This window comes from Neolamprologus multifasciatus, chromosome 12, assembly GCF_963576455.1.
Source record: "Neolamprologus multifasciatus chromosome 12, fNeoMul1.2, whole genome shotgun sequence".
NCBI classification, from domain to species: Eukaryota; Metazoa; Chordata; class Actinopteri; order Cichliformes; family Cichlidae; genus Neolamprologus; species Neolamprologus multifasciatus.
The window spans coordinates 12692650-12705962 of record NC_140450.1 but is presented as its reverse complement, the minus strand read 5'-3'; the positions used below and the strand labels follow the sequence as shown (position 1 = coordinate 12705962).

The 13313-nt window shown below is 39.6% G+C and overlaps 1 protein-coding gene across 3 annotated transcripts in view; it reads right to left on the bottom strand.

Annotated features, from left to right (window-relative positions):
• dmxl1 (Dmx like 1) overlaps nucleotides 1–13313 on the bottom strand; it is a 63268-nt gene that overhangs the window by 3975 nt on the left and 45980 nt on the right. For 2 of the 3 annotated variants that reach the window (XM_085181125.1, XM_085181124.1), the window contains exons 40-50: nucleotides 12437–12554; nucleotides 12008–12070; nucleotides 9651–9737; nucleotides 8232–8350; nucleotides 7697–7844; nucleotides 4234–4294; nucleotides 3659–3786; nucleotides 3024–3101; nucleotides 2789–2880; nucleotides 2604–2656; nucleotides 1916–2133 (exon numbers count right to left, since the gene is read on the bottom strand). In XM_085181125.1, the coding sequence (XP_085037251.1) occupies nucleotides 1916–2133; nucleotides 2604–2656; nucleotides 2789–2880; nucleotides 3024–3101; nucleotides 3659–3786; nucleotides 4234–4294; nucleotides 7697–7844; nucleotides 8232–8350; nucleotides 9651–9737; nucleotides 12008–12070; nucleotides 12437–12554 (1165 nt within the window). The remainder of the gene's footprint in view (nucleotides 1–1915; nucleotides 2134–2603; nucleotides 2657–2788; nucleotides 2881–3023; nucleotides 3102–3658; nucleotides 3787–4233; nucleotides 4295–7696; nucleotides 7845–8231; nucleotides 8351–9650; nucleotides 9738–12007; nucleotides 12071–12436; nucleotides 12555–13313) is intronic. The other variant, XM_085181126.1, reaches the window with a different exon arrangement.

Genomic DNA, 13313 nt, shown 5'->3' with positions numbered 1-13313 from the left:
AGTGAGAATGCGTCTCTATAAAAACACCTATAAACAGGACCAAACCTGAATGAATTGAACCTGCTAAGAAACCTGATAAATTCTCTCAGATGCTCTAACTCCAAGATGAAAAAGTCACAAACTGCTTCTTAATTTGATGATTGTGCTGAATTCTTTGCTTTCTACAAGTAACTGTGTTACTTGTGTGTTGAGTGTGCAACACACTCAACCATCGAACAATCGTGTTCTGACTCAGACTGGAATCAGTCTCAGATAAACTGGTGAAGGTTCCAATTTAGAAATGACAATTCCAGCATGTTTTAATTCATGTGAATCAGTCCGGATCAATGAGCGCAACTTGTCTGCGACGTGTCTCAATGTGCAGTAGGAGATTCAACTTAACTGGTTGCCAACTGATTGCATCCTTGTTTATATTCCTGTATAAAAGCAAGGTTACTAAGCAACTATGTCCTATGACTTACAGTTAATAACCATCCTGCAGCAACTGGGTCACTGTTTGCAGATGATTTTTGAATTTCTGTTTCAAAATGTATATAATTGCCAGCTTCTGTTTTATTGCCATCTTGATGCATGAAAGTTGCTCCAAAGAATGCAACTGACTGCAAGTGGCAGCAGACCTGGTCCAAGCCTTCAAAACTACTATTTCAAAAGCAGGTTCACAGCAAACCGTCCTAATAATCTTTGCAGTGCCAGGGTCTCATCACGGTTATGATTATTATTGTGATGTTGGACCCTCCCCCTCCTCTCATCCCTTTGTAGCTATAGTCACTAATGTAGTTTAAACTTAAATGTGCTCTTAGTGGTATCCAGTTCAAACTTGAGATTAATTTGGTACCTTTTATTCTGTCATGGCTACAACTCGCTGTTGACATTTCATTGTTTCATGCATTCTTACTTTGGGACTGCCCCTTTAAGCCTGTATTTAAGAATTATTTCTTCATTGAAAACAACATCAATGTGACACGGTCAGGTTTGGGTGCTAGAGTATTGTGGCCTCTTTACCAGAAAAAAACAGAAATGCATGGCTGAGTTTCCACTGAAGACCTCAACAGGCTCTGAACAACTTGGATCATTTGACTCGTATCCTCAGTCTGGGAGCTGCATGATTCATTAAGGTATCGAATTTATTGAAGTCCAGCTCTCATCAAACACTTTAATTGTATACTGACTGACTGCAAACTGAAAACGGTTGTGCTGCACATTTATAAGCTTTTAAAGACTTCAGATGAGTAACCTCACACACAGCTTTGAAAGGGTTTTTTTTCTGAGCAATTATCCAGAGTGAAAGTCATTTGAATTTCAAGCAGATGTGCACTGCACCATTCTACATCTGAGCGACACAGGGGCTTCATCCTTGGAGTGACAGCTGTGTGATCTGCAGCAGCATATCCAAGTCAAAAAGATAAAAAAAGACCTGCTGTCTCTGGTAATATATTAGCTGCAGACATTCACATCCTCCTCCTACTGCCTTCTCCTCTGCCTTTCCCAGTGTCAACCCACTTTCACCTTACATGTTAGTCTCCATCAGTTACACAGCTGTCCCGAGCAGGTGGTTAATCTCAAGTGACAATGGATTTCTTTTGCTTTGCTGGAGCTCACCGTCTCCACCGATAAACGCAACAGAGACATACACGTCTGGGTGCCAAACGCCCTGGAGGACAGTTCTGCCGGGGACGAGTTTAGGAGGGTAGAGGAAATGATCAAGTCTCTTCATATAGATTTTTAGGATCACTGTACCCAGCAAAGCCCATGTAAAACTAAAGACCTTCGAGAAGAAACTCGAAGAGCATTTATATCACAGCAAACTGTCTGCTTCCCACTTGCAAACAAATTAACAAGTACTGTACACCTGAAAAGAATGCCATTCAGAAACATTTTATCACACATCAAATGTCAAAAAGACTAGTTGACATACCTTAATGTTGCCCTCAGCTGATCCACTGATAAAGCAATCCTCAGTTGGATCGACGGCTAGTGCTTTGACCGGCGAGTCATGGGCCTGGAAGCTCTGCCGCTGGTGCTTGTGGGAAAGCTCCAGCACGCTGATCCAGCCCTTCCTCCCGCCTGTGATAAGCAGCTGCTGCCTGGGGGCCATGGAGAGCACGGTGGCACCAGACTCGTGGCAGCTGAACGCTAAGGATAGAGAGAGGTAGACAGAAGAGAAAAATGTCAATCATAGTTCTTAAATGTTTTTCGCCATTTGATTTAATTTGTTTTCAAACTTTCTTTCCAACACCAAAAGGTATTTATTACAGAACAGTGGCTCTGAATGTGGGGACACTGGCAATCTCCAGGAATCTGTGAGCCATAACCAAGGAGCCTGCAAGGCATCCTCCATTAATTTAATATCTTGTCCTTTTCCCTGCTATCATAGGGGGAGAAAACTCTGAATAGTCCACCAGTCCATCACAGGGTTAACACAGAGACGCAATCACTCATGCTCACATTCACAAGTACTGCCAATTTAGAAAGACCAATTAGTCTTATAAGCATGTCTTTGGACTGTTGGAGAAAGCTTGAGTAGCTGGAGAAAATCCATTGAAGCATGTGATTAACCATGCCAAAGACACTACTAAATAGGCTAATTAGGTGCAGTGTCTTACCTTGCACAAGGCTGTTAGCAGGAGTCACTAGTGTGTCCCACAGACACACATTCCTGTGGAGTCAAAAATAACCAAATTACAATATTTTCTAACATTTTCATTACAGAACATATCATTAGACACAGCAGATTCAGTGTTTAATGAGAGGTGGCATAGGATTAAATTGACTGGAAAGTCTGTGGGACCTGTTGTCTGTTGAAAGACCCGCAGTGGCGATGAGGGAGGAAGAGCCCACAAAGAGAAAGTCATTAGCTGTCTTGTTGTGGCACTGCAGAGTCTGGTAGCGGGAAACAGAGAAGTGACAGTGACATTAATAATAAAGCAGGACAAGAGTAAACAAAAAGGAGTGTGACAGAAAAACAGGAGGACACTCGAGGGATATAGAAGAAAAATCAGCTAAATGAGCTGCGAGCATCTCACCAGGTATGGTTTCGGTGTAGTCCCGCTTGTGTTGGTCTGCCAGAGACTCAAGGCTCCATCAGCATCCACAATCCCAAACTACAGAAAACAAGCACAAAGCAGATATCACACTTTGCTGTAAATAGGATAGAATGATCCCTTATATTGCATTTGACATATATATTAAAAAATGTTTGTGCTCACTCCCTCACTGTGAATTTGTCCTCCAAAACATGTCAACAGCCTCATACGGCCAAGCACCACTTACATAACTAAAGTGCTTTCTATATCCTCTCATTCCTTTTTGCCCTCTTAAAGCGTATTTTGCGCTCTGGGCTGCATCAAGCAGGTAGGATAGCGCTGGCACGAGAGAGGCACCATCTGAGAAAATTATTAGCTTGAGGCGAGTGCCTCAGTTCAGAGTGTTTGAATCACTGAGCTGAAGAACAATGCGTGCTGAAGCCAACCTCCCCGCTGTGGTCCGTGCCTGAACGGCAGAGGAAGTGTGAAAACGTTTCTGAATGTGACAGGCTCACATCACTCTGCAGTCATGTTGCAAAGCTAAGAATAGCCTGACATCTGTATGGCGGTAGTCAGCAGGCCAATGTGTTCACTATCCTGGTACATAGAGCAGGAGGGGTGTGAGAGTTTGTAACCTTGTTTCCTTGATGGTTGAATCGTATCCTGGTGACTCTGGAGTTGCCTGGACTTCGGAAGCAGATGATCTGCTGGGAGTGACCCCATTCAAACATTCTCACACTACCATCCTGAGCTCCTGTCAGGTCTGATGAACAGAAACAAAACCGCACGTGACAACAGCTCATCTTCCAATACATCCCAGTGACCATTCAGACCTCAACAGGGGGTTTTTGGCACTTCTTTGTTCCCAAATTCATCTACTACATAAGTGAAGACCAGGTTAAATTCAATGAAAGCCGTTTTCATCCCAGACAAACACTCCTCAGCTGCATCACCAGTCTGCAGTTTGACTGGAAAATACAAGTTTGCAGCAAAGTGAGCGTACTCAGCCTTTTCTAAATCAATAGCTGCACTGGGACTAATGGAAAACAGCTCTGCCAGTATACGAATATCAACATAAGATAAACTTTTTTTTGGGATGTGATCACCCCCTGAAGGCTGTTTTTCAACAGCAGATATATGATGTCTGAATACCACTTTTAATAGGCGAATAGTTTTCTAATCTACTGACAGACATCGGAGTTGTACTTACAGTACGGCAGTGTGGGATGGGAGGTCATTCTTCGCACATTGTTGATATTTCTCTTGATCATCTGGGAGAAGAAAAGTGAAGAGGAGGAGGAGGAGAAATTCAGTGAGAAAACAGAACTTCATCATGGTAAAGAATAAATCTTTAAAACCGGGTGAAGTGCAGAGAGATGTAGTGAAACAGTGTTATGCTGTTTTAAAGCCCCTTTTACACAAAATACACGTTTCTTGACGGTGTCACATGACTTGAAGGAATGATTTTTAAATCCCTTCTCACATGGCTCCCTCACACGTGCTTCGTTCAGAAATAACATGATGTAGATTCTGATTAGGGCTGGGTATCGTCACTGATTTCTAGAATCGATTCAATTCCGATTCACAGGGTCCCGAATCGATTCGATCCACGATTCGATTTAATTCGATTCGATTCGATTTAATTCGATTCGATTCACTTTGATTTGAATCTGGGAAATTTTGACAGTCAGAAATATTATAATTCAGATCAGTACATTTACATATTTTTGTATCTATAAAAAGGAAGCTGACACACCAAGACTTTATCAAAGGTGTGAGCATCACAGCAGATGCCTTTGTGTCAAAGTAGCTGAGGATAAAACACAGAAAAACATGAAGGTGATTTTCCTGTTCTGGGATTTTATAAAAATTTTCTGCAGTAGATCAAAAACGAAAGAAAACCATTAATCAACACATGAACATTACCTCTGAAGTTACAGCGGTTTTATTAGAGACAAGGCTGAGCGTTTTGCATTTTGCATAATTTTAAAAAGTTTAAATTTGTTCAATATTGAACGGCAGAAATTAGGTTTTATTTTCGGAAGTATATAAAACGAAAAAAAAAAAACGTCGGCCGACAGCGCTGTAAACAACGGTAGACTTGTGCTTAACAAGCAAGCGAATAATGCAGAAAACAGTACAGAGAGAGAGAGGGAGAGAGAGGGAGAGAGAGCGCGCAAGAGAGCGAGCATGCGAGAGAGAGCTGTGCATCGTGGTCGAAGCAAAACAATAAAAGTCAGAGTGAATTCATGACGTTGTTTATGTGAAGCCTAGTTTGGATCTTCTTTTGCTGCTGGTTCGGTCAATATTGTTTGGAGAGAGATAAAACTAACAGCTTTAGAATCAGCGCATAAAGGGCGTGAACACAAAGCGCGGACCGCCGACAGATCAGAATCAGCGCGCTGTCGGCTTTCAGCCCCGACTGTGAGAAAGGCAACATCTCACTGATTCTGATCCGCGGTTGGGCTGTGTATTTAAGTCTTTGTGCAGAATCCATGTTCCTGCTCTCATTTACTGTCTTAGCTGTTTGGTGGTTGTTGAAATTTTGTGAGATTTCACCAGAGATTCTGGCATTTCGGGCAAAATAAATTTATATTAAAAAATCGATTCAGGATTTTAATGAATCGATTTTACGTTATCCAAGCCAGAATCGATTTTAATCGATAAATCGATTATAAAAACCCACCCCTAATTCTGATGATTAACTTTAATGTGACCCCTTTAATCATGATCATCAAAAGCAAGAAAGGTGCTTACTCCTGCTTCCAGTGAATCAACTGACAACCTATCATTTTCTCATTAAAGTAATTTCTGTCTAAAAGGCAGACACTAAGTCTAACTTAATGTCTTCACATGCTGTAGGTGAGGCATTTTAATTGATATTCAATATTTTGTTCATGCAGCTGACGGATAAATTAAAAATACTGGCATCAAATACTGGAGGGTTGGCCAACTGCCATTAGCCAACCCTCAGCCTCCCAGTCAGCATACCTATGGTATTATTTTGAAAATCCTACGTTACCTTGTTTTCAAATGACTACATTCACAAACTTAGGTGTCCACGTTGCCCGCACACCCAGGGGGGTGAGGACAATACCCCATCAGCCTAAGCGGAAAAAACGTTTGCCACTTTGCTTCCCTCCTGTTTGACGCTCTCTTTCAGGGGTAATTAATTTGTAACTCCATATTTGTTCTTGCACTCAGAAATAATCAGTTTTTTTTTAAAAAAAGATAATAAAATAAAGGATTTTGAGCTGTTTTATGGTGCATTTCATTTTTACTCCTCTCCTTTAAGGCCACTGTTTCTTCTGATTGGCTGCCCCTCATAAACTTTAGCATTTACATGCTCAGTTTTGGCTTGCAGAAACTGATGTTCATACAGTAAACCCATTATTTGAAACTTCTGGCATGTGTAATATGAGAGTTAATGAATAACTGTAGGAGTACACTAGGGCAGTGCCATTTCGTACCATCCTCATCTGGTATATATTTTTACACAATTAAATATTCCTTAGCGTTCACACAGCTAATCACTTCTGTCTCTAAGAAAAATCCTTCATTTAAGCAAAGACTGAGGACATAGTTCACATTAGTCAACAGAGACCATCCTAGTATTTACTGTACTTCATCATCTGATACCAAACTGATACAAGTGTGTCAATTTGTTAGCTAATAATAAACCCTGCTTTGAAGTTAAAGAATAAATACAAGGCTGTTCTATTATAATGATAGGAGGAAAAACCTACTGAGCCTCAGTATATCAGAGTGAAAATATGCAACATGACTGTTGGCTGAGAGAGGCCGAAATTAATGGCAATGTATTTTCTATCAAGGATTTCATTTATCATTTATCTCAAAATATACTCCACTCCGACACTGAACAAACTGACTGGTTGGTAAAATACTTACGATACAAAGTGGCTCTTACTGTCCAGTCTGCATATCAGGAGCAATAAATTAACTAGCTGAAATAACAAACAAGACTCACATCTACTTGACTCAATGACACCACAAGAACCAAATTATCTCCCTTTTGCTAAAGCAAACCTTCTCCGCTCGGTAGAAATCAGCACAGTTTTCCACAAAAACAGCAGAAACGTTTGATTCATACATCTCACAACACCATCTCAGTTCCTCAGTAAGCCAATGACAGGAGCTAATGTTAGCAGCCGCAATGCTTTTGGCAAAATAGAGACAAAAATGAATTATTTATTTAAGCTATGCTTTGAGGATTTTATCTTTGAGTACAAAAAGTGCAGACAACATCAATTAATTACACAAAAGCAGCAGGGAGTATTATAAACCCATTATCACTGCGTAGTGAATGAAAGCTCATGGAACCAAACTGTGAAAAACTGTGCTTGATATTACATCTGATCATTTCCAAACAGCAAAACAACAAAAATCTGCAAAAATCTATTTGTTTAGATAATCCGACATTCAGCCAACTTTAATTTCACAACTGTTTTATCAGGTTTTGGTGAAATGCAAATGTTAAAAGTAACACTTTTAAAACAGTAGCACATTTTTGAAATCGGCCTAATATTATACAACAAAAGTCACAATTATGTTATTTATATGTAAACACAAAACAAACAAAAGAACCCAACAAAAATCCCAGCACTCCTTGTGACTTGGCCGTTTTATTGTATAAATCCAGGTTGGGAGCTTACCACGGCGGCACCTCTGCCCGTCTGCACGCCTCCTAGCCACGGTACGTTGATAGGAGTGCCAGGGTTACTGTGGGTGTATGGCGTGGTACCGTGGAGGGCGGCAAAATCATCGCGTGTATGGACCACCAGGAAGTCGTCACCACCCACACTTAGAGAAAAAAAAAGAAAGAAGAAGAAGTGATATATGTGATGAGACGAGGTGCCTGGCTGGTTCAAACCAGTCATAAAGAGCCATCATTAGCAACAACGAGTCCTGCAACAGCTGGACTAATATGCACAGAGGTTTCAACAACAAACCTGCAAAGTACCTTAACGCCTAACGTGATTTGTGAGCTAATATTTATAATTCTGTATATAAAAACAGATACTCTCTGTGCTATACAGAGAGAGGCAGTGCAGATGCATGTACACAATATAAAGTGTCTTTATCCAATGCCTACATTTTGCTCTTTTGGCACGAGGGTGAACAGTTGTTGGCACTCTGGATGAACTCATGGCTGTTTGTATATATGTAAAAAGCAGACTGCTGTCTTACCCTTTGGCTTCAGCCTCGTCATCATCGATCCATGTCAAGATCTGAGTAGCCAAGATGGATGACACATCCAACTCCTGAATGTCATGTGTGGAGGCCATGACTAAACAGTTACGATTGGCCTGGGAGAAACACAGAGAGAGAAGTGAGCACAGAGAGGATTGGGGTATGGGAAATATGCTGAGTCCCAATGTAAATAAAATTGGATTGGATGCATGTGCCAAATCTGAAATGTAGAGATTCACCAGCACTAAAACCACCCTTTTCCATTTTCGCTTTTTAGAAGAAGCCAGTACTAATACAGCACTCCGGATAAACACACAGCTCAGACTAACGTAGACTAATGTGAACAGAGATGAATATTGAGAAGAATTCACTAATACCAGGTCCGAACCATTGAACAAAATGAACAAAAACACAGAAGATAAAAAGGCTTGCACAATCAAAATCTGCACTTTAGTTTGTCATCGTTTTAGTCTGCAGCCCTGAGAGTGCAAACACGTCAGTCTGATTTCGTTTGCACCGACGAATGCAACTCATGTGCCACACATCTATTTGCAGCTGGGGAATCGACTCAAATAGTTGCCATCTTTTTATAATAGTACAGAAAAACAAGGTATCCATCGCATGTAAACAAAGCATCCGATATGGATGTGAAAATGTGAAAAGAGTAAATCGTGATTTGCAATAAGCAAATCACAATTTACTCAAATAAGCATCATATTATTTATCAAAGGGAATAGGGAAGAGCTCCCCATATTCACAATACATATTCCTTAATTTGGTAAGTGGTACTTTTGTTTTACCACACAAGATCGATCTGTCACTATGCACAATTGGGGTAAAGCTACTTGTTTGATTTTTTTGCCTCTTGAGAAATGCAACACTGACATATTTATTGCCTATTAGTCCAGTCCTCCTATTAGTCTCCTTTGGTCTGCACAAACTACTGTTAGAAGTATCTGCATCTTCTGCGAGTTCTTCCTCGTAACCGACAACAATGTTTGACCCCCTGCACACATGAAAATATTGATTAGAGAAACAAATATTCTTAAGGAAGATTTCTGGAGGCGAGATTCTTATCCTGGGGGTGTATATCACATTAAATGTCTAACTCCCACAAAAGGTTACCTCACACTTAACAAGCTGAATAAACTTAACAGTTTATTTAAGGTGTTAACTTCGTTTGTATTACAGTTTTCCAATAGATAAAAGTATGATTCCAATACTTTTGCACTGAGGAAACTTTGTGTTTATTTAGTTATCCTTCCAAAAACACTCTTAAAGAGAGAGATTACTAAATCAATTTAATGGTAATTTTCTTATATTAAATGTTTAATTAAATTGAACCAGAGTAATGCATTCTTTTATTCTCATAGTACTTCGTATTGTTTGATGACATCTGTGTCAGCAAATTGTTACCTTGTTGATGGCAAAGGCTGTGATGATGTCAGATTCCTTGTGGATGATGCGTGCTTTTCCTCCAGGGCTGCCCAGATCTGACTCGGTCTGCAGACAGCAAAAAACACACACACACGCACACACAGATTCAATCATTACAACTGAAACATTTCCCGCAGACAAATATCCGCCATAATTTCAGTTTCCTTTCATGCTACAGGACCAATGACCCGACAAGAGAAGGGTTGGCAAGTGAACTATCAAATTATTTGCTGTAGATGATGCTCATAAATCTAGGTAAGCGTACTCACAGTTTTCTCTGCTATGCAATTTGTGTATTTTATGTTTATGTATTCGTTTGTCTTGCCCTTAGGGTTAGGAAAGGCCATGTTCAGTGCATCAGGCCACACTGTTAAATACAGCAGCCAGCATAACTGGGCTACTGTCATTAGACAGCATGAGAACAAAAACCCTTCAGCAATAAGCACAAGTACACACTGTACCACTGTGGTCCTGTGGGATATTGTACAGAGATGTTACACTTTGGCAAAGACAAGCATCCTCTAAGCATGAGATTGAATTAACGTCTTCACCGCATTTGTTCGAGAGGAAAAGACCATGTCATTTTCTGTCGGATGGAATAAAATATAACTTGACTTGCAGAAATCTAAATATGGTGGTTTGCCATTTTTGCCGAGCACATAATCCCTGTAGGATGCAGATTCACTGCGACAGTGTTGGGCCCATTAATCAGAAGCTATTCAGCTTCATAGCTTGTCCTCAGAGAGACTGGGTTAATTAACACTGAGCCAAATGGAGTAGCTGTAATATGGGAGCTTGCATGGTGAGAGCAAGAAGATTAGAAAACCTCTATGAAGCATCAGTTTACAGTGCAATTTAAAATTTATGGTTCACATTCACATGAATATTTAGACAGCTAAATGCAAGATTAATATCAAACTCTTGACAAGAGCATTCAGGGTACATGGCACTAAAAATACATGTACTGTAATCTGGTCCTGATCACAGTTTTAGCATTTAAGATACGTGACAGGTTCAAGACGTAAAATGTGCACCTCTGCATTAAACAGTATGGTCTCGTTTCATATGGTATTTACATTTCATACAGTCACATGTATAATGGCTCAGCCACACTAGAGTAAAAGTAGGACAGCAACCTCCCTGCGACTAGAAACCATTGAATGTTTTTGCTGTTGGTAAATTAATGCAACAGATCCCACAGGTTCAGTGTATAACCCCCGAACACTGAGCAAAAATTTTGATTGTACAGATTACATCCAAACAACTGCAGTCCAACCTGGATCAGATGCAAATAACTGGCATTTTACTTCTAAATGCAGACACATTGTCAACACATTGCAGTCAATCAGACTCAGTTGAGCACAACTCGTTTATGACGCCTCTTTGACTCTCGACTTCTACTCTACTGGTTGTATTTTGGTTATACTATGAAAAGCACAGCTTGTAAGTATTTGTAGAGAAGTTTCTGAATTTCAAATCTATGAGGTTTTGACTGATCTCTGAATGTAAGTACTTAATGTTTAATGTGAATTTCTTTGTAGATGGCAAAATTTGCAAGTGACATCAAGAGACTTGTGATCTTTACCCATTTATTCCAACTGCTGTATTATCACAAACTCAGAGCAAACTGACACTGATTTCAAAAGCAATGAGACTGCAAGTTCTCTGCACCCGATCGCCAACGACCGTTTTTCCTTAGTGTGACTGAAGCATAAAGAGGGGTCTTGTCAACTCAGACATACTACTTTGTTATGCACGTCTGAATAAACATGCTACAAGAAAAACAAAAAGGCAAGGTACTGCAGGCTTCAAAGCTTTAAGTTTGCAGTTGTGTCATAGGGACAATATGTAAAACTCATATTTAAGTCCCTTATAAACTATAAAACTCTGTGACCAATTAAACAGCCTTGAAGCGACAATGATTTTCACTTATTTATAAAAAAAACAAAACAAAACAAAAAAAACCCCTAAAAACAAAAAAAGAGCAAATAAATGTGGGAGGATTTTTTTTGAAGCCGACTTGTCAAACTTGTAAAAAATGTACACAACATCTGACATGAATGTTACATTTCTTGCAAGCACGCTATACTTGCAAGGCATTTGATCACCCGCAGTCTTTCAGTATCCATCACTGTCGACGTATGTACCAATCTTAGGCATCAAGAACTACATTCAAGCTTTTGCTGAATGTAGTTCTTGATGCACATTCACCAAAAAAAATCAAAAGCTTCAGTTTTTGATTTTTCAGTTGGTTAAATATTGCAACAGATACTGAGGTTTGATCAACAACCCATCCCACTGCAACACCATGAGCAAAAATTCATCAGAAGCAGTACCTGATTGTTTTCTGTCTCGTCCATCCCTGAACATTTCATATTGTCAGTCTGGTCCTCAACCGACTTTAATGACAGGGGAAGCAGCACAGGGTGGACACACAGACACACACACACACACACACACAAGTACAACCACCACCAGTGGCAAGCCATGCAAACACACACAGAGACTTAATTATTGTGCTGTTAATCAAAAAAGGTGCATTATTTTCATTCAAATAATTCCAACTGGAGGCAGTAATAAGAAAAAAAAGGCTGGCATGCAAAAGAAAAACAGTATAACAAGGATGTTAAAGGAACAATAATGCAGTTTAGCTTGGGAATGATGCATTTTGTTATCATATCAAAATAGTTAATGTGTTATTCAGTGACTAGGATTACAATGTGCCAGCAACGCAATCATGCAGCAGGGGGATATGATGTAAATACCTGATGTGTGCCCGGTTTCTTGGTGAAGATATTTCTGATAAAGGTCTCCTGCACTTCTTCCTGCTTCACCAAAAAGTGCCATAAACGTTTGACTGGCAGCGCCGAGTGGTGGCTGGACCTGAAAGGAACATTTAACATCACAAAGCATGAATGATGTTGTTCAACAGTAAATCCATGGACTATGTTACTGTGGTATCCAACGGGGTCAGTCTGCACATGGATAAAATGGTGGTCTAAAAAAGGGGGAAAAACTGATTTCTGTTTGAATTTACTGAATATTTTTCTATTTACTCCACAATTTATTAAAGTTAAGAGATATTTGAGTTATCACAAAAATTGGGATTTTACTATCTTACAGTAGCCTGTTAAACAGGAAAAAAGTAAATAACAGACAGTAATTAATCTGTTTTTATCCTTGTGTCTGCTGTTCTGAAACAGATGTTAGCAAAAGTGTTGCAGCTGGATGTCCACTAAGTGGCAGGGAGGATGACTTGGAGCCATTAATTATCCACATTTTTTTATTTGTGGATTATTAGGTTAGCCGTTTCCTTTCTTTTGTTTTACTTTCACTTTTAATTATTATTAATAATACCTTTAATACTAATTTTCATTTAGCATTTTTCCCAAACCAAATTAACTGATGTATTTCTTTATTTTCTCCATCAGTATGCAAATTGTGTAAGTCATGAGTTCACTAAGAACTCTGCAAATGAATTTATTAGAACTGCCAATTGGAATTTTCTCCACTCATGTGGACGCTGTTAAAGACAGTGTTTTAATTAGTAGTATACATCAGCAGTACACAGAGGTGTACTTGCTGTTCATTGTGATTCATAGCCTGAATTTGTATGTAAACAATGCAGGGACAGTTGGGCAC